This window comes from Apodemus sylvaticus, chromosome X (genome assembly GCF_947179515.1).
Source record: "Apodemus sylvaticus chromosome X, mApoSyl1.1, whole genome shotgun sequence".
In the NCBI taxonomy this organism is placed as follows: Eukaryota; Metazoa; Chordata; class Mammalia; order Rodentia; family Muridae; genus Apodemus; species Apodemus sylvaticus.
The window spans coordinates 12,506,032-12,530,095 of NC_067495.1; the positions used below are offsets into that span (position 1 = coordinate 12,506,032).

Sequence of the window (24,064 nt, forward strand, 5' to 3'; positions counted from 1 at the left end):
AAGACAGCTACAGTGTACTCACATATAATAATAAATAAAATCTTTAAAACAAACAAACAAACAAACAAAACTGGTACCCCATAGCACTCAAGAATCTAAGGCAGGAAGATCAGTTCACAGGACAAGCAACTGTTATATAGAAAGTTAGAGGCTAGCCTGGGCTACTTGAGACCCTGTCTTGAAAGACAAACAGCAAGCAAGGTGTGGAAATACACCCCTTTAATCCCAGCACGTATCCATAGTCGATTTGCACTATAGCAGTCACAGTGGAAATTTCTGGAAATTTCTATGCCTCTTATATGGCAACTGGACTCCAGTAGAGACAATGTCTATACCATTGACTTAAGGGTTTATACAACATGTCAGATCCTGCGAGCTGTCCATCGGGATAATGGAGAAGGCAGGCAAATCTCTGAGTCTGGCCTACGTGAGCTCCAGGACAGCTAGGGCTACATAGTGAGACACTGTCTCACAAAACAAACAGCAGAACATAAAATTAAGTTGGTAGAGATGTGGAGAAGATCTGAATGGAGGTGGAGGTGGAGAAGGGGAAGAATATATATGAAAAAAAGAAATAAAAAATAACTTAAGATGTAATTAGTAACAGTAACAAAGAACAGCAAATATAAAAAGATCCAGATACCAGCAAATGAGGAAATGACAGAGACTGACAGTCTTTTTTTGAGAAAGCAGTCTCCCTCATCCCAGGATCTCCACCCCAGAGCTGTTATAAGGCCACAGAGATTGTTTTTCTATTTTGTTTTGTGGATTTTTTTTTTGAGACAGGGTTTCTTTGTGTAGCCCTGGCTGGCCTCGAACTCAGAAATCCACCTGCCTCTGCCTTCCAGAGTGCTGGGATTAAAGGCCTGCGCCACCACCGCCCGGCTGTGGATTGTTTTTCTGTTTGTTTGTTTTATTTTATTTTGCAAATGGACCCTTGAGAAGATAGAATGAGTGGTATTTTTAAAAAGCTTGTTTTTGCTTTTGTTTTTGAGACAGGGTTCTCTGAGTAACAGCCCTGGCTGTCCTAGAACAACCTCTGTAGACTAGGCTGTTGATAAACTCACAGAGATCTGCCTGCCTCTGCTGCTCTGTGCTGGGATTCAAGTGTGCACTACCACACCCAGGGCAAAGGCTTTTCTTCCAAGGCTAGTTCCCCATCCTCTCCAAGGGGAGCTTGGACCAGGAGGGTCCGGCGTATGTGTGCACAGCATCCACATGCACCAGCAATCCTCGTGCTCTTCCCTGTTTGCTGGATCCATGTCTAGGCCCCTAACCACGTTTATGCATGTGCCCAATTCATCTTCGTGACTCCTAACGCCCTTGCTCATTCATTCTCTAAACCTTTACCAGAGGCTGGGTGTGGTAGCATCAGACAAGTTCAAGCCCTGCTTAGACGACACAGTGAGACCCTGCTTCTTTCTCCCACTCCCCATGCAAAAAACAAACAAACAAAAATCCTTAGAACCCATTCATTGTGGAGCTTCAAGACCTAGACTTTCCAAGGCCCTTCTCCCGAGAGGGTCATCTAGGTGACTGAAGGTGGACATACACAGACATTTCAAAACTGACTTTAAACATTCACCGGGGTGCCACACAAGGGATCTGGGGTGAGAGAAGTGTTACATGTGTGAAGCTGAGATGCCCTGAGACACCAAAAGGGAACCCATGTGACAAGGCTGCTGGGGTGCCCCCACCCCTACCACAGAACAAGAGAGTAGAATAGGCCTCTAGGCCTTCTGTGAAGGTCTCAGGGCTCGGTAGGAGCCAGTCCTCCCTTGGAGGTAGATCATCCAGGAGGGAACTGAGGAGCAGCTCCCACGGTGGCAGGGGCAGGCAGCGGCTTCCTCAGTGGTACTGCTGGTAGTTGGGATAACCTGGGGCCGGAGCTCCCTCTTTAGGGGTTAGCTGGCTGGGGTCCTCCATGAATGGGGGTGCTGGAGAGGGGAGAATGAGGTAATGAGGTGAGGAAGTGTGGAGAAGGCTGGCAGTGCTTCCTGACTCTCCCTGACCATTGCCCACCAGGTCCTCACCATTGCGGAACTGCTGGGCGGTATAGCGGGTGAGAAGGATGCCAACACCCTCAATGAGGGCCAGCAGGATGCCCCCCATCATCGCAGAGCCCACCATGGCCAGCGGACCACCTGGGAAGCAGAAAGAGACACAGCTGAGGAAGGGCAGGCAGAACAGGGCAAGGACTGGGGTTGGGGGCTAGAGGCACTCACTGCGCGCAGCCAGCACGGCTCCAGTCAATGCTCCACTGGTGATGGAGTTCCAGGGGTCTTCTTTGCCCCGCAGCCGTACCAGGCCACAGTCGATGGTGGAAAACAGACCTCCCCACACTGCAAAACTACCTGTAGGGGAAAGAGAGTCCAGATAAGACATTCTGAGACACTACGTAGCTCAACATCTAGAAACTTCCAAGGTCTGAAGTCTGGTCAAGAAACAGTGCTGGGACTGAAGATGTGGTTCTGTGGAAGAGTGCTTGCCTAGGGTGATCCCCTCCCCCACTAAGCAAATAAACATGACCAGGATATAGTATAATCCCAGCACCTAGAGAGCTCACCTAGGAGGACTGCAAAGACCTAGACACCTATGCAGTAGAGGCTGTCTCAAAATCAGGAATTGGGTTGGGAGAGTAACTTAGGATGGAAGCCATGGGTCACAACCTTAGCCCCAAATACGAGAAGGAAGAAAGGCCAGATAGAGAACTCGGTGTCAGACTGCTGTAGACAGGCCATCCTTGCCGCCGTGAAGTGTCCACGGCTGCAGTTACCAGTAAAATCCTTTTGCTTTTATTTGGGAAATGGACACAAGCAGATTAGCCTTTCATACAGCTTTCAATGCAGCAACTTTCACCCTGTAAACACCACGTGGAGTTGGAATTCTGGTTCTGAGTTCAGGGAGAGGGAAAACTGAGCAGGAAAGCCAGAAGACAATATATATTATTAAACACTCATAATCAAGAAATCCAAAAGGCTTCAAAAACTACAACTTTTTGAGCATGGTCATGATATCAGAAACAGAGAATTCCATAGCTGACCTTATGTGACAGGAAACAGTCAAAAACGCAAGAGGACCAAACATGCTGCTGTAAAATTGGCACTTTTTTGAGACATTATCTCACAAAGTCAAGGCTGCAGTCAACCTTGCTATGGAGCCAAGGATAACCTTGAAGTTCTGATTCATCGGCCTCCATCGATTGAATGCTGAGATTACAAGTGGGCCCCATCATACCCAGCTCTTCTGCAGTGACTCCAGGGCTTTGTGCTGCTAGGTAAGTACTCTACGAACTAAACTCCATTCCCAGTCTCGAGATGCCATCTCTTAATAAAAATGAAATATACAGTGTTAAGAATCTGTCTTGGTGACAGAGCACTTGTCTAGCATGCTTAGTGCATCCCTACTATAAAACAAGAAAAAATACATGTTCATAGTGTTTAAAACAACACTTTGGGTAGATATAAAACTGATGCTATAGTACTTGCCTAACATGCTGGAAACAACAGGTCCAATCCCTGGTATCTCAAAATAAGTTAATTTTTAAAAAAGAGCCTGGCATGGTTCACATCTGTCATCTTAATACTTGAGAGACTGGAGCAGAAGGACTGTGTTTGAGGCCAGCCTGGACGATAGAGTGAGACAGGTTTCAAAAAGAGAAAGATATTCAAGATACGTAAATAAGTGGTACACAAACACAATTGTGTTTAGACTTGGGTCTAATTCCTAAACTATCTCACTCTGCATATGAAAGTATTGTAAAATCCAAAAGCCTCTGACAAGGGAAACACTTCTGGTCTGAAGCATTTTGGATAGGCACACACAACCTGTGGTTAAAATATTTACTGGGGGTTCATTGTGTTCTAATTTTTTTTTTTTTTTTAGTTTTTTTCGAGACAGGGTTTCTCTGTGTAGCCCTGGCTGTCCTGGAACTCACTCTGTAGTCCAGGCTGGCCTCAAACTCAGAAATCCACCTGCCTCTGCCCCCCAAGTGCTGGGATTAAAGGTGTGTGCCACCACTGCACAGCCAAATATTTATTTGAGGTAGTTTGTGTTTAGCTAACTTCTGCAATTTTAAATTAGTTAATATGATAAAAGGCCTTAGTATAGAACTGTCAGTTATTAAGCACCTTGTGCATTTATTTTCAAATTACCAATTAAGTGGTCTGAGCTGTCATTATCAGACGAGGTTTGGAGGAAGACTGCAGGTCACCAAACAGGGAAGAGCCAGGATCTGGATTTAAGTGCAGAAGAACCCAGGCTGGAGAGTGTACCCCTTTAATCCCAGTACTTGGAAGGAAGAGGTAGAGGCAGGAGTAGGAGAATCTCTGTGAGGCCCGCCTCATCAACAAGAGTGAGTTCCAGGACAGCCAGGGCTACACAGAAGACCCTGTCTCGAAAACAAATCAACTGCAGAATACATCATGGTGTCCTTTCATATTAAACTGTCGGGAAGTCGCAGTCAACTTTGAGTCTGGACCTGCAACTCACAGTCTAGTGTCAAAGGATCAATTACCATCAAAGTTCCTAACATGTCTTTATGGTTCTGCGATCTCACCTCCAATCTGGGGTGCTCTGATCCTCACAGCATTGACGCTACCTCTAAACCGGTGCCGAATTCCCTAGAGAAAGCAAGGAGAGACATTAGGCTAGGGGGAAGAGCACTCACTGGCAGGCAGGGTTGCTAGGCTTACAAGAAGGAAGGGGTGCTGGGGTCCTTAACGAGCAAGGCTCAGGGTTCTTCTGCGTCCAGCACTGCAACAAAGAGGAAGGCATGGGAAAGCTATCAGATGCAGAGCAGAACCAGGAGGATGGAGAGTAAATCCAACCAAGATATTCTCAGAGTGAGGCTGCTCAGTTTTTTTGGTTTTGGTTTTTTTGAGACAGGGTTTCTCTGTGTAGCAATGGCTGTCCTGGGAACTCACTCTGTAGACCAGGCTGGCCTCGAACTCAGAAATCCGCCTGCCTCTGCTTCCCAGACTGCTGGGATTATAGGCGTGCATCGCTGCTGGCCGGCGAGGCTGCTCAGTTTTATTTCTTCACTCAGTCACTCCACAATGAGCAGGCACCACATGCCAGGCTTCATCCTATATACAGGGCTACAACAAGGAACAAGGTCCCTGCCCTGTTACAGTGAGTACACACAGTAGAGAACCTAAGGGAGTAAGACAGCCTCAGGCGACCAAATGCAATCTAGAACAGTGGTTCTCTTCTCACCGTTCTGACTCCCTTTTGGTGGACTGACCCTTCCACGGGGTTGCCCAAGACCACTGTAAAACACACATATTTACATTATGATTCATAACAGTAGCAAAATTACATGAACTTTTATGTAGTAGCAATGAAGTAATTTTATGGTTGGGGGTCACCACCACATGAAGATCTAACTGTATTAAAACTCAGACCCTTTAATTAGGTTGAGAACTGTGGTTGTGCACACCTTCAATCCCAGCACTCAGGAGACAAGAGAGGCAGGTGGATCTCTATGAGTTCGAGGCCAGCCTGGTCTACAGAGGTAGTTTCAGGACAGTCAGGGCTACACAGAGAAATCATGCTTCAAAAAATGGAGCAGGGGGCTGTCCCAAAAGCTGTTGCCTGTACACAGGATATGTTTTCTAACCAGACTACCTTGTCTGGCCTCAGTGGGAGAGGAAGCACCTAGCCCTGCAGAGACTTGATGTGCCAGAATGGGGGGGGGAGGTACAAGGATTATAGGAGGGGTTGACAGGGAGTGCAGTGAGCGGGGTGTAAAGTGAATAGAAAAACACAAATAGCTGGGCGGTGGTAGCACGCGCCTGTAATCCCAGCACTCTGGGAGGCAGAAGCAGGTGGATTTCTGAGTTTGAGGCCAGCCTGGTCTACAAGAGTGAGTTCCAGGACAGCAGGGGCTACACAGAGAAACCCTGTCTCAGAAAAAAAAAAAAAAAAAACAAATCCAAAAAAAAAAAAAAAAAAAAAAAAAAGAAGCATCGCTCCCAGGATGGGAAGATGGAGGTACCAGCATCCATTCCTTACAGCAGGGAAAAAAAAGGAGGGCGCAATATATGTGAAGACTCCCAAGAATGAGAACTATGGACAAAGATCCAGGAAAGAGAATTCCAGAGCGAGACAGTAAGGTCACAGAACCAGGCCATGTTGCCAGATACCTGTAATCCCAGCACTTGGAGAGCCCAGACAGGAGGATTTCAAGTTGTGTGCCAACCTGTGCTACAGAAAAACGGTGTGTGTGTGTGTGTGGTATATACACATGACTGCCAGTGTGTGAACATGGGGAGGTCAGAGTATCTCACTGAACCAACCTCCAGCTAGGCTGACTGGCCACCAAGCTCTTGGGATATATACGCCTGCCTGTCTTGTGTCCCCTCACCTCCACACTGGGCTTATGGGCACAAGCAGGCATGCCTGGCTTTTTACATAGGTGGTGGGAAATCAAACTCGGGTCCGCATGCTTGCGCAGCCAAATCCACTGAGCCTTCTAGCTTCACGGGATGGGGCTCAAAGGAAAGATAGAATTAGATTACTTTCCCCTTCAATTTAAAGGTTCTTTCTGTCAAACTCCTGTCACTTTCCTGTATAGAGGATTTTTTTTTTTTTGAGACAGGGTTTCTCTGTTTAGCTCTGGTTGTCCCAGAATTCACTCTGTAAACCAGACTGGCCTCAGACTCACAGATCTGACTGCCTCTACCTCCTGAGGGCTAGGATTAAAGGCGTGTGCCATCACCACCCATATATACAGAATTTACAGAATTTTAACCCAAAGACTGTCTTGTGGTAAAATCTATGTTGTATGCATATTTAAAATTTGATGCTAACTTTTTTTCTGTATGTCAGCAAGACTGCAGATTCCCACACCACTGGGGGAAGGCCCAACTCACAACAGGGGCATTGCGGAAGCCCTTGATAGCCTGGAAGACTCCACCACCAATGACACCCATGGTGAAGGCTCCACCGCAATCATCCACAATTCGCCATGGGCTGCAAGCAGGAAGGAAAAGATTGGGTTAATGTGAGACCCTGCCCTGTTTGGAGAACCAAACTGGGAAGCTTGTGACTGATACGGAACACCTAGGATAACAACAAATTAGTCGTGACACCACTTTTTATACTCCCAATAAAGCTAGAAAGGAAAGCCAGATGTGCCCTGCACACCTGTAATCAATACTGGGAAGGCTGAGACAGGAGGATCACAAGCTGACAGTCCAACCTGGGCTCTAAGTGGAGACCCTGTCCCACAACAAAAGTTTGTGCACTGGGTGCTGGGGTGCATGCCTTTAATAGCAGCACTCGGGAGGCAGAGGAGGGTAGATTTATGTGTCTGAGGTCAGTCTAGTCTACTCAGCTTGAGGCCAGCCAGGGTTCTATAGTGAGACCCTGTCTCAAAACAAGCCGGGTGGTGGTGGCGCATGCCTGTAATCTCAGCACTTGGGAGGCAGAGGCAGGTGGATTTCTGAGTTCGAGGCCAGCCTGGCCTACAGAGTGAGTTCCAGGACAGCCAGGGCTACACAGAGAAACCCTGTCTCAAAAAAACAAAAACAAAACAAACAAACAAACATACCTACAAAACCTAAAAGAAAAGGTTTGTAAATCTATCTGTGGAACAAAAGTGAGGAAGAAAGAATTTGAGATAGGGGAGGTGTCACACCACATAGCATTCCAAAGCTGGGCTTATTACTGGCACAATAGTACTGTTGAATACAAGCAAGTATCAATAAAACTGTTTTTGTTATTGTCAAAAGTCAAATGGCTTTGGGACCTAGGAATCTCTTGCTTAAATCGACTGCTCTCCCCGTGAGCTAAATACTTCTAGCCCCTAAGACTGTTTCTGACAGTACAGTATTTCCACAGAGTTGTAGCGGGACAGTTGAATAAGAGTCCCTCAAATCCTAGATCCAGGAGACAAAAACAAAATGGTTTTTGTTACTATCAAAAATCAGTAAACCTGGCTGTCTTGCCAGGTTTCAATAGTGTTAACTAGCTAACGTTATTTAAGTAAAATATAAACAGGCTGACAACTCCAAGGAAGCCTGTGCCTTGTGTCCTTTTAAAACCTAAAACGGAAGAAAAATCAAAAGACCGTCCAAAAGATGGGAAGACCCAGGTCCCTTCTCTTCGCCCACAGTGGGTTCACACATGCTCTATCCGAAGTCAAAAGTCAGCTTGGGAAAAGCCACGCTTGGAAACCCTGTGAGTATTGGCTCCACGCCTCTCCTCCCTCGCCGCCGGAATGGATCTGCCCCGCGTTTCTCTTTTGGCTCACGAAAAGGGTCTAGGAGGAGAAGGGCCAGGGCAACAGTGCGGTAGTTTGTCGCACCCCGCACATCCTGGGCCACTCCACAGTGGCATTTTTTTTTTTTTTTTTTTTTTTTTTGGACGAAGTCTGAGTGGGAGGGGCCACGCCGGCCGCGCTGAGCCCGTGAAGTTTCCAAGTCTCCCGCGTCAGGGACTTGCCATTGCAACCCCTGCCTTTCCCGCCCGCCTCCCGTGGCGCGCGACTGTCCCGGAGCCTGTGCCCATCGCCGTACCAAGGTTCGCGAGCATACTCTTCCATGGCGCCAGCGGCAGGCCTGGAGCAGTCGGTCGCGCGGGCTCGGCCCCCCCCACTCCGAAACGCCCACAAGCGCCGAGGCGCCGTGCGTAGACCAGGGAAACAATTGGTTTTTCTCTGCTTACGTCATGCCAACGGCGCGCTCTTATTGGCTATCCAGGTGGGCCACGTCTGTTCCCTGAAGCCCGGAGTCGACCAGTTAATTGTAGCTGGGGAGAGGAGAAGAGCGTGTTGCGCTTTAAAAAGACCCTTTCGGTGTCGGTAAGCGTTGGGACAACGAGGGAGGGGAGGGCAAGGTGACACACTTTGACTAACCGCACAGCTCTACTGATAAGGCCATGGCGTCAGCTTTCTTGCAAAGCCGGAGATGGTGTTGGCATTTTATCTCCCCCATCCAGCGCCTTGGTTCCGCCCGCCGTGCGGACCTTGAGGAACGTTGGGTGATCCCATTTCAGGGTTGCGGGTGTGTGGCACTTGGTCCCACGGGCGGTGGGTGGAGCCTTGGTCTAGAGAGGAACTGGGTCTACGGTCCATCCGGTTTCCAATACCTGGGTCCGTAGAGTTCTGGTGTTACTAGTTCTGGCCGTACTGCTTCGTATCTCTTTCATCTTTTAGCACGCATTTTTTGTTCTGCTCTTCCAGCTACTGGTGCAGTTAGGTGGGGTGGGGTGCGGCAGGGCGGTGCATGGTTACTGGCTATCCAGGTTAAATTGTTGTTCATCGGATCTGCCCTTCAGTACTGTCTTGTCAATCTCTAGGTCTAGTCAGCAACCCACTATGCCGCTCCCTGTAGCGCTGCAGACCCGCTTGGCGAAGAGGGGCATCCTCAAACATCTGGAGCCTGGTGAGAAAACCAAAAGCAGATGCATCTACCATGTGCCAGGGTTAACAGACGTTCTATTATTTATTCTATTCTTTATTCCCCCTCTTCTCCGCTCCGTCCCGCCTCGCTCTGCCCCATCGAACCTAGGTGCATGCTAGGTGCACACTCTGCCACTTTCTGCAGTCCAAGCGTGCACACCTCCCCCCCCCACCCTTGTACTGCTGGGCTCAGACCAAAGCTCTTGGATGTGTTCTGCTGTTGACAGGCACCTTGATTTTGATATTTGATAGCTTGCTTGGCCTGACAGGCATCTCTTTGTCGATATAATGTTTTCTGATATCCATAACTCCTTCGTGGTTGGTAGGTACTGTGTGAAATGTGAGGCTGGAGGGATAGGTTTAATTTAAATCATGACTCAAGTGGACACGGTACCGGGTACAAATACTCTCAGCTGCTAAGGAGGCTGAGCCACAAACATGGCTTAAGCCCAAGAGGTCAAAGCCAGACATGCCAAATCTGGCAAGACTCAGACTTCAAAAAATTAAAAAAAAAAATAGAGCAAAGTATGGTGGCATTCATCTGTTATCCCAGCATGGCCAGGGATGGCAAAAGGGATCATAGGAGACAGCCTGCTTCACATGGTGAATTCCAGGTCAAATTAAAAAAAAAACATATCGGAAAATAAAAATAAATCTGTGACTACATGGTATTTAACTAAATAATGTTTGAGACATGGTCTCATTCTGTAGTTCTGGCAGGACTGGAACCCATTGTATATATCAGGCTGGCTTTGAATTCATGGCTATCTGCCTGTCTCTGCTTCCCTAATGCTAGGAGTAAGGGTGTGCACTACCACACCAGGACAGTATTTATTTAATAAAAATGACACCTGATATATCCTGCAGTCTCCTATGTGCCAAATACAGTGACAAGGTGCTAATGCTCTATGGTTTCACTCCCCAGAGGTACTTCTGTGATGGGCACTGTAACCTACTAACATTTAATTGTTGCTGCCTAAGTGCCTGGTACATATGATATGCTAACAGTCAGAAAAGATGATTTGTCAGCCTGGTGTGGTGGCGCATGCCTGTAATCCCAGCACTCTGGGAGGCAGAGGCAGATGGATTCCCAGCACTCTGGGAGGCAGAGGCAGGCGGATTCCTGAGTTTGAAGCTAGCCTGGTCTACAGAGTGAGTTCCAGGACAGCCAGGACTACACAGAGAAACCCTGTCTCAAAAAACCAAAAAAAAAAAAAAGATGATTTGTCAGATTTACTGTATTACTAGCTGCTAATTACACATTGTTGCCAATAGTAATAAAATGGAGCATGAGTTTTGATCTATATGGTGTGCTAGGCACTTGAAGGTACATCACATTATTGTATGGATAGCTGACATCTGTTACAAGATTACTTTGCACCAGACAGAGACTTTGTGTTTAATAGTACTAATCATGAACATTGATATTCGTTTTCTTGGTGATGTTAGGATATGAATCCAGGATTTCAGGCAAACCCCATATCACTAGTGTTTCTTTTAAATCCTTTGAGTACTGTGCCCACTGCTGATAGTGTTTATTAGCAATATGGACAATCATACCTGACATCTCTTTTGGTGTCACTATGATGCTGTGGGCACATGCATTTTATTGTTAACTATACCCAGACCTGAAATCTTTTACAGGCTTACTAATGACCAGGCATTGGGCTGATATACTACACCCATATGATATATGATAGACACCATCTTTATTCTACTATCACTAGATGTCTGCTGCAGGCTTGCTGTATATCAGCCCCTAGGAAGAGTCAGAGCCTTCCTTATTTAGATTGATTCCTTGTTGTCCAATATAGATGAGCCAGAAACCCATTGCACTTAAGATGGACAGATTAGCCATTATTTTAGACAAACCCCCTACTGTTCCAACCCATTTCATTAAAATAGGTTGGGATAATACAATGCCACATGGTATGTGAACTCAGGAATTGATTGGATGTCAAATTTTTGAAGATTCTCAGCTCTGAACAGATGCTTCCATGTTTTCCCCGCATGGTAGTATAGATGTGAGTGGTCAGTCATGTCTCCAAAGCCTGAAACTAGGAGGAGGAGAAATCCCCCACCCCTACTACTGGGTCATTAAACTGCTTTTCTCTTTCCCCATTCCTCCAGAGCCAGAGGAAGAGATTATTGCTGAAGACTACGATGATGACCCTGTTGACTATGAGGCCACCAGGATAGAGGGTCTGCCAGCAAGCTGGTACAAGGTGTTTGACCCTTCTTGGTGAGCCTACCAACAGGAGGTGGGAGGGACAGCTGGCCTTGCCCTTCCTGTGTTCTCTTACTGTGGGTGGAGAGGGACAAGATCTGCAGGTGGGACGGTGAAACCGACAGATCTGGGCACAGGTTGAGGAGACAGATGGTACAAGGGACATCTGTACTGACACTGCCTCCCTCGCTGCCCACAGCGGACTCCCTTACTATTGGAATGTGGAGACAGACCTCGTGTCCTGGCTCTCACCACATGATCCTAACTTTGTCGTTACCAAACCTGCCAAGAAAGTCAGGAACAATAATGCAGGTGAGTTGGCAAATGCAGGGATGCTTCAGTGCTTCTTGCAGTCTCAGAGAGAGGCTGAAGAGACCATATGGGTAAGAGGGGGGCTTCAGGACTTGTGTGTGACCATAGATGCTGAGGACAAGTCAGAGCGGAATCTTGAAAAGGTGGACAGAAACCACGAGAAGTCAGATCGGAGTCATGAGAAACCAGACAGGAGCCATGAGAAGGCAGACCGAAACCATGAGAAGTCTGACCGAGAACGAGAGAGGAACTATGACAAAGTGGAGAGAGAGAGGGACCGGGACAGGGAACGCGAGCGGGCATTTGACAAGGCAGACCGGGAAGAGGGCAAAGACCGGCGCCAACATCGCAGAGAGGAACTGGCTCCTTACCCCAAGAACAAGAAAGGTAAGCACATGAGTTTGGGACTTAGGTGAGTCAAATGAGGTATCAGGGCCCAGAATGTCTTGTCCGTGCCTAGACCTGGACTTCTGAAGGTTGCTGTGAGCCATGGTAGCCAGTGGTAATAAATACTTCTTCCTGGGAGGAGGGGCTCCTTGGGTCTCAAGTGAAGAACTTATCCCGCTACGTATTTCTCTAGCGACGAGTCGAAAAGATGAAGAGTTAGACCCCATGGACCCCAGCTCATACTCAGACGCACCCCGGTAAGTAAAACCTTGAGCAGGCTTTTTTGTTTGAAGATTGCCACCATGCCTGTAAATAGTATCTTTCCCTTTTGTCTCTTTCTTCCCATACTTTAAATCTTGGGCAGTTAAGGGACACCCACTGCACCCTCTTGCTGTACTCTTAATTCTCTGTTGTCCCCAGGGGCACATGGTCAACAGGACTCCCGAAGAGGAATGAGGCCAAGACAGGGGCTGACACCACAGCAGCAGGGCCCCTCTTCCAGCAGCGCCCCTACCCTTCCCCGGGGGCTGTGCTCCGCGCCAATGCGGAAGCCTCCCGAACCAAACAGCAGGACTGAACCTTTGTTGCCTGGAGCTTTGACGGTTCGCATTTCTGTGATTTTTCCTTGTGGCTCTGGGATAGGAGCCATAGCTTCTACATGCTCAATATTTAGTCCATCAGTGAGCTACACTCCCAGCCCCCTTGGTGTTGTTTATAAACAACAAGCACTTGTTGTTGTTGTTGTTGTTTAATAAAAGCTTTTTTTTTTTGTGACACGTATCCATGAGGCTTGAGTGCTTCCTTTCTTCATTCTTTCCAACCCAACTTCACATGGTGCAAAACATTTTATTTGCAGAAACTCACCTAAGAAATACTGTAAAGATAGCAGGAGTTTGAGGTGTGTCCATTAACAGAGGTTAGTCATGTCAGCCCTATGTGGGGCAGGGTTGGTGGGGACAGGGAGTTCCCATGTCTACCTCACCCTACCCCTAATACTGATAAGAGTTTAGTCCCAGCTGGGCCAGGGCAGGAAGGGAGAACGAAGGTAGGCCAGCGTCTTCCATTCCAGCAGCTACGACCCCTTCACCTTGGTGAGCAACCTGTGGTGAAAATGGGAAGGAAAGAGAAATACAGAAAGCTGGGGTGGGCTGGCGGGTGGCTTTCCGAAGCAAGCGAGGGTGGCTGGTAGTAAGCTAGTAATCCTGGAGTTAGTAATGGTGCTTATGTGGAACGAGCAGGCCCTTGGTCAGAAAGCTACACATGGACTAAATAAATACATCATCTTTATTTGGCATTGGGTATCCTGACATTTGTTCATTACAGTTCCTTAAAAAACAAACCAAAAAAAAAAAAAAATCAGAACAAATTAATCAAAAATAAAGATCCAGTGGCCCTATTTACATATAGCAAAGACAGCCCAGGCACCTTCCATGCGTGCACTTGTGCGTGCGTGCACACATCCACACACGCACACATCCACACACGCACACACACACATCTGGGATACAGTTAAGGAGTTAATAAGCTTTGGGGAGTGCAGGGGTGCAGGTTCCATGTGTCATCAGTTCTGACACCCACCATGAATAAGGGTGTTTTAAGCGGCCAGCGGAGCTGCAAGAGTAGACTTGGCAGCTCTATTTTCCCTCTCTGGATGTTTCTGAAGATAATCCTTCGCCTCTGTCTCTTCAATTACATGAGATTCAGCCACTTCAAGGACCTCCCCTCCGCATTTTTCCAACACTCTGGATCATTGATCTGATTATATCACAAATCTCCAAGCTATTGGAAAGCAGTTGGCACCGATTACACCCTCCCCAAATGAGCTGATGCGACAAATCTCAGCTTGTGCCTCTCCTCGTTCCAGGCACTTACAACAGGCTGATTGATCTTCAAGGGTCTCTGTACCAGGGAAACTGGCCCAAGGCCACATCAAGAGACCAAGCTGTTGTCATGATCCAGGGTGATGGTGCAGGAGAGAAGGCCTCATACAATGGGAAATGGAACCCCACGAGTAGTCATTAGTCGTTACTGGAGAGCTGCGGGGCTTTTGTCCAGTCTGCAGGATGGCTGGGATGAGCTGTCCCAGGCATGTGAGACATGACATCTCCAGCAGAGGGTCGTGGGGGGAAGGCCTGGAATAGCAGGACCCCAACCCTGTTCCCAAAGAGGTTGGCCCGAGGCAGAGGAAGCAGGTCTAAAAAGCTCCTCCAGGAGAGGGGAGCCCATCGATCAGGAAGCATTCATGTGACATTCAGCCCTAGTTCCATATCCCTCTAGAAATAAGGGAGAAAAAAAAAAACCCCTCCAACCCCACAAGAGGCAGGCCCTGGCAACAGCTTCGGACCTGCAGAAGCCCAACCCCCTCCAACCCAACCCCCTGCCCTGTTTCCCAACCACCACCAGCTCTCACTTCACCAGCACTGACTTTGGCAGAAAGGGCTCCGTGGTGAGGTCTCCTCGAGAAGACAGCTGCGGTGGAGGTGGCTGCCCCGGAGGCTGCTGGTGAAGGCAGGGCCCAGAGGCAGAGGCAGAGGCTATGGCTTTGACTGCACCTCGGGGAAGGCTGTAGAGGTAGACGGCACCAATGACAAGCCCAGCGCCCAGGGCAAATAATGGGTCCAGGTGGAAGCCAAAGAGGCGGATGGAGGCAACGGTGGACAGTACAATGGACAGGGAGGTGGCAAAGCCCTTGAGGATGTTGTCAGCATACTTGACAACAACAGCCACCAGGAGGCCACCGAAGGCTTGGTTTAGTACTACGCCCCAGACAGCAGGTGTGTACCCGAAGAAGAAGCCTTGACTGGCCACGGCCGTGCCCTCAGCCCACCAGAGCCCCACCAGGCCCAGCGCCGTGCCAAAGAGGCCGAGCTGTAGGTTACGCAGCCACACAGAACCAGAGCTGCCTTTGAGGATCTTCTCAAAGTAGACACCGGCGAAGCCTGAGGAGAGACAGGAGGCCACGACAGCTGCTAAGCCCGCCCCGGGGTTCTGATCCAGTGGCCGTGGGCCACTGCCACCAGCTTGCTGTGCCTGGACAATGGCTACACCAGTGAAGAGCAGCAGCAGGGAGGCCCACTGCAGGCGGGAGAGGCTGCGATTCAACATGAGCACAGAGAAGAGCGCTGTCGTCAGGATCTTCAGCTGATACGTCACCTGCAAGTTGCATGTGAAGGCACTGAGGGCTGGTCCCAACTCCCGTGAATGCAAGGGGGTTGGGACAGCACCCACTGTGGGCCTTTGGGAACAATGAAAAGGATAAGGTGGGGTACATGAAAATAAAACAAACTAGCCACTGGCCACTGACAAACCTCTGGCTACCTAGTTCCTAAAGACTCTTCCACATGACTAAGGGATGCAGTTCAATTGGAGAAGACCTTACCTAGCACACACAGACTGCTGGGTTCCATCCGCAGCACCATATAACCCAGGCCTAGCACCGTATAACCTAGGCCTAGCACCATATAACCCAGGCAAAGCGGCATACACCTGTAATCCCAGCCCTTGGGAATTAGAGGCAGGAGGATCAGAAATTTAAAGTTATCCTTGGGTATATAGAGTTAGAGGCCAGCCTGGGCTAGAAATCATCTCAAAAAAGAACTACCCAAGTTCTACAAAAGAGTAGCTGTGTCAAGCAGTCCCAAGCTACAGCCAAATCACTTGTCCCTCCTGAGACCTGGCATCATCTCTGTAAAATAAGGCTGCTGTATATAAAACACCTCCAGGTAGGTGATAAATAATTAAAGCTTTATGATAAGGGAAATCTTTATAGGAATAACTGAACCATAACCAAGCCAGAACATAGTCACAGATTACTATGCATGTGTCCAGCATGGATCTGGGCACCATATCGGGATTTGTACATTAAACCTTCACAACTCCCACGGAACTGGACACTGCTATCCTCTGAAATTCACTGATGAGAGAGCTACACATGGTGGCACATGACTGAAATAACAGCACATAGGAGTTCAAGGCCACATTGACCCACATAGCAAGAACCTGTCTCAAAAAACCAAGGAACAAAACTAAAAGCTGAAGACATAGCTTAGCTAGTAGTTTTGCTTAGCAGGCACCAAGTGCTAGGTTCAGTCCCTAGCACGTCATAAACGAGGCACAGTGTCACACACATATAACCCCAACACTTGAGTGGTTGAGACAGAAGACCAAAGATGAGGTCGTCATCTGTAACATAACAAGTTCATGGCCAGCCTATCTCAAAGAAAACAAAACGAAATAAAAATAAAAAGATAAGCAAATAAAGGCACAGAAAGGTAAGTGACTGATCCCCAAATCACAAAGCCTGAAAGTGGTAGCACTGGGATTTGAACCCAGGCAACCTTGTTGTAGTACATAGGCATATATTTGTTTGTTTGTTTGTTTGTTTTTTTGGATTTGGTTATTTCAAGACAGGGTTTCTCTGTGTAGTCCTGGCTGTCCTGGAACTCACTCTGTAGACCAGGCTGGCCTCGAACTCAGAAATCCACCTGGCTCTGTCTCCCAGAGTGCTGGGATTACAGGTGTGCGCCACCAGGCCCGGCTTGTTTGTTTGTTTTAAAAGATTTATTTATTTTATGCATGAGTACACTGTAGCTGTCTTTGGACACACCAGAAGAGGGTGTCAGACCCCATTACAGATGGTTGTGAGCCACCATGTGGTTGCTGGGATTTGAACTCAGGACCTCTGGAAGAGCAGTCAGTGCTCTTAACTGCTGACCCATTTCTCCAGCCCTCTATTTGTTTGTGTTTTAAGACAGAGGTTCTATATGTAGCCCCAGGGGGCCTGGAACTCTGTAGACCAGAGGCTGACCTCAAACTCACAGACATCTGCTTGTCTCTGTCTCCCTAGAGTGCTGGGATTAAAGTCATATGCCACCACGCCCAGCTTAGCATCTAGGCTCTTTAATAAACCTTGTATGAATACAAAACTATCCACAAATGCCTCAGAGTCATCAATAAACATTCGAAGGCTCTTTCCAGGTATTTCTTTTCTTTGAGATAGGGTTTCTTCCTTTAATCTATATTACTTATATATTACATACATTTAAAACACACAGATAATGCATATGCCACCCCCACCCAGTTTGTGTATTGGTGTTTTGCTTACGTGTATGTCTGTGTATCACATGCATGCCTAATGCCTCTGAAAATGGAGCTACAGATGGTGGTGAGGCACCATGTGTGTGCTGGGAATCAAACCCAGTTCCCATAGAAGAGCAGCCAGTGTTGCTGAACCCCACGAGATGGTTTGTTTATGTAGTCCAATCTGTTCTTGAACCCTAAGTCCTTCTGTTTCAGCCTCCTGAGTATTGGATTTGCAGGTATATGCCAATCTGTCTGGCCCCAGGCATATTTCCAGTTATCTAAGTATCTCTCTTTTCAGTTTCAACACACAAACAAACCAAATTTAAAGGAGTTCCAAGAGTATTCTGAAAGTCACATAGTGTCTGTTCTTTGTAGGCTGCCTCCCTCCTTCCATCGACCCAACCCCCCAGGTCCCCAGGGGCAATGGTGGGCTGGAGGCTCACCTGGAAAGTGGCAGCTGGCAGGTTGGTGATGGCAACATACTGAAGGTTATTCTGCAAGGTATAGATGAGAGAGGGCACCGCGAGCTTGAGTGTGTCCACATATTGCACCAGGACAGCCTCGTGGAGGAAGAGGACCAGGTGCTTCACATTACCTAGGTGGGAGGAGGCTCTGCTGAAGGTTGGGACCAGGCATAGCTCCTCTGTCCACCTCCCAGGCTCAACTGCCACCACCTCTGAACTCTTGCTCCATTCCTCCTGCCAGTGAAGTGTCTCCTACAGGATCCCAATGCCAAAGCTGTTTCTGAGCAGGGCATGGTGGTGCAAGCCTTTTATTCCAGCACCCAGTAGGCAGAGGCAGGTGGATCTTTCATAGACTGAGGCCAGCCTGCTCTACTTATTGAATCCCAGGATAGCCAGTGCTACAGAGTAAGACCTTGTCTTTAAAAAAAAAAGCGTTTTTGGTACTCAACTTACTGTAAAAAGGAATGGGGATATAGTTTAGTGGTGGGGTGCTTTCCTAACAGATGTGTGCCCCCAGGTTCTACCCCAACATTGTACGAAAAGAAAAATAATGGTCACAAAACTATGAAACCGTTATGCTTGCTAATCAACTACAGTTCATCCACCTGAGATCTACCTTCCTGACACCAGTACATTCAAGGCCTGCACTCAACATACATGTACAATGAAATAATCACCAAGTACCTAGAACCGTGTGACACAGAAGGGACATTTTAAGATTGTTTGTTTGTGGTTGTACCTAGGGCCCAACATACCACGGAGTTACACATCCAGTATAAGTCTTTTAGACATCCTAAGTCCTTAATGGTCCATTTCCCACCCAAACATCTTTTTCTCAGTCCTAGATACACTAAGAAGCTGTCTCTGCCCTATGGATGAATGTTGTCTTTTTTCGAATCTTTCTTGCTTCTCAAAAGAGTCTCTCTGTGGAGCCTGGACTGGTACACAAGGAAGACAGAGGCTGATGTTGGATGTCTTCGCCATCACTCTCTACCTCAAGGTTTATTTTTATGTAAATGAGTGTTTGTGCATGTATGATTGTGCACCACATGTGTGCATTCCCCAAAGACGCTGGAAGAGGATGTGAGGTTCCTGGAACTGGGGTTACAGTGTGAGCCACCATGTGCTCGCTGGAAACAGAGTCCTCTGGAGATCAGCCAATGCTTTGAACAGCTGAATCATCTCTCAAGCCCTACCTTTAGTTTTTAAGGTTTTTGTTTTTTTTTTTAAAAAAATGTGTGTATATATGTGTCTGAATACATGTGTGAGCAGTATCTGTGCAGGCCAGATATATTGGATTCCCTGGAAGTGGAGTTATAGGATGTTGTGAGCCATGCGGTACTAAGAACTGAAGTCAGCTTCTGGAAGAGCACAGTACACTCTTACCTCTCCAGCTTTCTCTCTCTCTCTCTCTCTCTCTCTCTCTCTCTCTCTCTCTCTCTCTCTCTCTCTCTGGGACAGGTTTCTCTGAAGGTAGCACTGGATGTCTTAGAACTAGTTCTGGCCGGGCATTGGTGGCGCACACCTGTAATCCCAGCACTTTGGGAGGCGGATTTCTGAGTTCAAGGCCAGCCTGGTCTACAGAGTGAGTTCCAGGACAGCCAGGGCTACACAGAGAAACCCTGTCTCGGGGGGGGGGGGGGGGGGGAACATAAAAAAAAAGAACTAGTTCTGTATTCTACCTGCCTCTGCTTCTCTAGTGCTAGAATCAAAGGCATGAGCCATCATTGCCTGCCTCCACCTTTTCTTTGTGACAGGGATGGATCTTTTAGCTAGACTGGCTAGTCAGTGAGCCCACAGGGCTGCCAGTCTCCAATCACCTGCCCGCCCACTGTCCCCCTTCCTGTCCCTGATTCACAAAGATGTTTAGGATTAGATTCATGCCACTATAGCTGGTTTTGATGGGGGTTCTGGGCTTAAACCAGATCTGCATTTTACCCATGAAGCCATCTTCCCAGACACTACTTGTGTGTGTGTGTGTGTGTGTGTGTGTGTGTATGCAAGATGGGATTGAAGCTACAGCCCTGAACAAGCTAGGCAAGTGCTCTATAGCTGATCACATTTCCAGCATGTTGTGTTGTACGTGATGCATGTGTGAGTATGGGCACGCACATCCCATGGTGCAAGCGTGGAAGTCAAAGGACAACTTAGAGGCTGGAGTAATTTCCCTCTGTCCATCACTGCCTCTGCTGGAGAGAGTTCAGGTTTTCAGGCTGGCATGGCAAGAGTTTTTATCAGCTGAGCTATCTTTCCCATCCTATATTTTCTTTTGACACTGGGTCTTACAAAGTTGACCAGTCTAGTGTAGAACTTCCTGCCTCCGCTTCTCAGGTAGCCAGGATTACAGGCCTGCAGGTCTGACTTTGCTTTTCTGTCCTTTGGTAGTTAGGGAAAAAAATTTTTTTAAAGTAGGGGAATTTTTATTTGTTTGTTTTATTTTGAGTCAGGGTCTTCATTGAGCCCAGGAAGCCTTGGAACTTATGATCCTTCTGCCTCCCATGTGCTGGACTTACAGGTTTAAATCACTACACCCAGCTTTATTGTTTGTTTATTTTTCCATGTATGGTTTCTTATTAAACTCGCTTTTTTGAGATAGAATTCCAGATAGTTCAGGCTGTCCCTGAACTTACTTTGTAGCCAAAGATGACCTTGAACTGCTGATTCTTCTGCCTCAGATTATAGGCATTTATCACAACTGGCATCTGTGCTGGTGGATGTCAAAGCCAGAGCTTTATAGATGCCAGGCAAGCGCTCTGTCATTAAGCCACACCCACACCTCTCGGCATGATGTTCATTTACTTCATTTACTTTTTAAAAATATTTATTTATTTATCATATGTAAGTACACTGTAGCTGTCTTCAGACACACCAGAAGAGGGCGTCCGATCTCATTACAGATGGTTAGGAGCCACCATATGGTGTCTGGGATTTGAACTCAGGACCTTCAGAAGAGGAGTTGGTGCTCTAAACCGCTGAGCCGTCTCTCCAGCCACAACTTTCATTTACTTATTTCTTACTTTCTCTTGTTTTCAAATGGTGCATTAAAATGTTGCTCAAGACAACCTTGAAGTCCTAGAATCGCCCGATGCCCTGTGTAAGCACATGGGATAGCTGCAGTTACAAGTATATGACATAAGCCAGGGCTTGGGGGTGCACATCTTTAATCCCAGCACTTGGGAGGCAGTGGTGGGCCAGCCTGGTCTACAGAATAAGCTCCAGGATAGCCAGGGCTACACAGAAAATCCCTGCCTCGACAAACAAACAAACAAACATGTTGACACTACACCTACCATAAAGGTGCAGATATGTAAAAGATATATAGATCAGTAGTGAACAGCTAGCCACTGATACATTTTTGACTGTGTGACCAAGAGTTGATAACTGTGATACAGAAGCACATTTTTACTATTTTATTATTCTTTCTGAGTGTGTGTGTGTGTGTGTGTGTGTGTGTGTGTGTGTGTAATGGGATTCTCCATATTACAAAGGTTTTCTTTCTTTTTTTTGAGATAATCACATGTAGCCAAGGCTAACCTTGGATTTATGTTATCTTGAGCTCCTGATCTTCATGTCTCCACCCTCCAAGCACTTTTATTACATCTTTGAATTACCAAGGGTCTTCTGTTGCCTTGTGGGCAGACTATCTCACTAGCATAGTTCTCAGGTATAAGGAATATACAAGCAGCGATGCAACTTCACACAGCTGCAGTGGCCAGGAAGCTTAAATGCTCGTCCAGACATTTTCAGATGCATCAGTATACTCTCCCAGCAAACCTTCCAGGGGTGCTTACACCTGTAACTTAGGGAGTCCCACCAACCAAGCCCATTTGTAACTCATACCCCTCTTTTGTGCGAAGAGCAGCAGGAGACAGGTGAGACCTTTGAGCACTTCGGCCATGACCACGGCAGTGGTGGCAAAGAAGCGGTCCCCAGGCAGTGTGCGAGCATAGCGAATGCTGAGGATGAGGGAGGCATTCTGGACCACCAGCACAGCTAAGGATATATACTTGAGGCGCCGGTGAGCTGCAGGGAGTGGAAGGAACAGAGGATGGAGTCAGAGGCAGCTGGGGTATGGCCACCCACCTCATTCCTCTTTTCTCAATCAAAAACCTTCTGCCTCTTGGGACTTCCTCTGCCTGCCCATCCTGACTCCATGAGAGTCTGATCTGTACCTGTTTCCATACCCTCAGCTACTGGCAAAAAGGGGCAGGGCAGGGAGAAGTGGGCCCCAGGCTGACTAGCTCTTAACCTGAAATCCTTAGTGTGAGAAAATGACCGGGGCAGGCTCTGGACACATGCCTTTGCTTCTTCTCCCTTCCCGGGGAAGCCACTCTTTGTCAGACAGGATTCCCAAAGTTTATTGAATACTTACAGTATGCCTCTCACTGCACTAAGAGATTTACACGGATTCCCATCTCTTGATTTCTGAAGGTACTAGGAAAAAGTCCATTTTGTGGATAAGCAGATTGAGGATTTCTATGAATTGAAGTAATGCAGGACTGTCCCATAAATGAAATAATGTTGCAATATAAGTGTTTAAGATGTCCACCCCCTTAGGTTTGTTCTATTTTTCCATCTCATATGATTACCCCAATAGTCTGTTTACTTTAATCCTATATGGAAATACTTCCCTACTGCATATGGTCCGTCCTCCCTCTGCTCTATGCCCTTCTCCCAGCCAATGAATTATTCTTTGTTCTACCCACACTTACAATGGGCTCTCTCTGCCATATAGAAGCACTTGGCACCCTCAGAATGTTCTTTCTGACCTATAAGGAAGGAAGTCTCCCACTTCAACACAAATAAAACTATCTCCATTTGGAAGAAATATCCCCAGAACATTCTCTCCATGTAATGAAGGACAGTTTCATGCTCAAAATGGATTCACTAGTCATACAAGGATGTGCCCCACCCTGACAATTTATAAGGGCCCTTTATAAGGAAGAAGCCACCACCCTAAGAGTCGGATCTCCCTTCTATAAGGAAAAACTCTCGCCCCCACAATCGTCTCTCCCTTTCACAAGTAAGGATTACCACCCCCTCCGAACATTATCAATGTTCTTAGCCTCAATAGGAAAATTCCCCACACATTCACAATGGCTTTTATTTGCAAATCAAGAACCCCAGTCACAGTCACCCACAGAACGACAGACGCCTATCCACAACATACAATGATCCATTCTCTCCTTCCTTTTTCCCACCATGCACGCGCGCGCGCACACACACACATACACTAACACGTAGGTCCGCTCGCACGAGATGAGCTGTCACTTCAGTCTAGGTTCATCCCACCCTCAAGGATCCCGACTTCCGCCCAGACAACGCCTCCACTCCAGGCCACCTCACCCGCTGTAGTGGACCCAGGCTCCAACGCGCCCGCGGACACGGCCCCTGCCCCGGCCGCAGCGGTAGATCCACCAACCCCAATCGCTGCCATGTTGGCATCTGCCCGTCCCGTCCCCTCGGCAACAGCAGGCTACTTCCGTATCCATCACGTCCGTTTCCGGACCTTCGGTGTGTGGGGCGGGGCGTTAGCTGGGACGTGGAGGAGTCGGGAGGTAGCCAGTTTCCAGCCTGATTCTAAAATGGTGGTTTCGGATTCCCAGGTTCCATCAAAACAGGAGACACAGGGCGCCACACCGTCGCCCGGAGCCTTTGCACAGGTCTTATTTGCACGCTCGTGACTCTGGACCCGGCCCCCACGTCTCGTTCGCTCGCCTGACCCTGACTGTCCGCAACCACCTGTCCAAACAGTCTTAGGGTTTCATTGGCTCCGTTGCTCCGCCATCTCGGCTCCTTATTGGAAACCCCAGATAGCACCACCCTCCTCGTGTCAGTTCTATTCCCTTCCCAGCCAGGTCCCACCCTCTAAGGGCCAGAGGCCAACTGGGAGGAACGGGACTTTTGAGAAGGCGAGACTAGTGAACCAGAGCCGACTGAGATTGTGACCATAATAGAAGAGAATGAGGGGTCGACTTCAGGACCAGGGTGAGAGAAACTAAAGGAGGAGAGTTGAGAAAAATGCAAAGGAGAAGCGTGAAAGGTAGAGACAAAATTAAATGGTTAAAAGCTAGACAGAAAGTGCTAGAAAGGTTCTAGTTGGAGCCTGGGATTTAGCTCGGAATTTCTGTGTGAGCAAATCCCAGTGCTCCAAGTTTGGGCTTAGAATGGGCCTCAAAAGACCCT

General features: G+C 47.8%; 3 protein-coding genes across 7 annotated transcripts; 1 reads left to right on the forward strand and 2 right to left on the reverse strand.

The window, feature by feature from the left end:
- Positions 1–1,458: 1,458 nt before the first annotated feature.
- Timm17b (translocase of inner mitochondrial membrane 17B) lies at positions 1,459–8,639 on the reverse strand. Its single transcript, XM_052170524.1, has 6 exons — positions 8,523–8,639; positions 6,876–6,975; positions 4,559–4,622; positions 2,226–2,354; positions 2,034–2,144; positions 1,459–1,937 (listed from the first exon to the last, which is right to left on the reverse strand). Exons 1-6 carry the CDS (start codon positions 8,546–8,548, stop codon positions 1,849–1,851), a joined length of 519 nt encoding a protein of 172 aa, XP_052026484.1. The 5' UTR covers positions 8,549–8,639; the 3' UTR covers positions 1,459–1,848.
- Positions 8,640–8,691: 52 nt separating this feature from the next.
- Positions 8,692–13,112, forward strand: Pqbp1 (polyglutamine binding protein 1). Of its 3 annotated transcripts, none has more exons than XM_052170521.1 (7): positions 8,692–8,806; positions 9,304–9,389; positions 11,537–11,648; positions 11,833–11,945; positions 12,054–12,332; positions 12,526–12,589; positions 12,753–13,112. In XM_052170521.1, exons 2-7 carry the CDS (start codon positions 9,323–9,325, stop codon positions 12,907–12,909), a joined length of 792 nt encoding a protein of 263 aa, XP_052026481.1. In that variant the 5' UTR covers positions 8,692–8,806; positions 9,304–9,322; the 3' UTR covers positions 12,910–13,112. The 3 variants fall into 3 exon arrangements, with proteins under 3 accessions (XP_052026481.1, XP_052026482.1, XP_052026483.1); XM_052170522.1 differs by lacking the exon at positions 8,692–8,806 and adding an exon at positions 9,006–9,097; XM_052170523.1 differs by lacking the exon at positions 8,692–8,806 and adding an exon at positions 9,104–9,203.
- Positions 13,113–13,162: 50 nt separating this feature from the next.
- Positions 13,163–23,631, reverse strand: Slc35a2 (solute carrier family 35 member A2). Of its 3 annotated transcripts, XM_052170519.1 has the most exons (7): positions 23,225–23,321; positions 22,591–22,647; positions 22,251–22,312; positions 21,719–21,901; positions 17,858–18,009; positions 14,758–15,485; positions 13,163–13,432 (listed from the first exon to the last, which is right to left on the reverse strand). In XM_052170519.1, the coding sequence occupies exons 4-7, from the start codon at positions 21,774–21,776 to the stop codon at positions 13,405–13,407; spliced, it is 966 nt and encodes a 321-aa protein (XP_052026479.1). In that variant the 5' UTR covers positions 21,777–21,901; positions 22,251–22,312; positions 22,591–22,647; positions 23,225–23,321; the 3' UTR covers positions 13,163–13,404. The 3 variants fall into 3 exon arrangements, with proteins under 3 accessions (XP_052026479.1, XP_052026480.1, XP_052026478.1); XM_052170520.1 differs by lacking the exon at positions 22,591–22,647 and having other exon boundaries at positions 23,225–23,311; XM_052170518.1 differs by lacking the exons at positions 22,251–22,312; positions 22,591–22,647 and having other exon boundaries at positions 23,225–23,631.
- Positions 23,632–24,064: the final 433 nt, after the last annotated feature.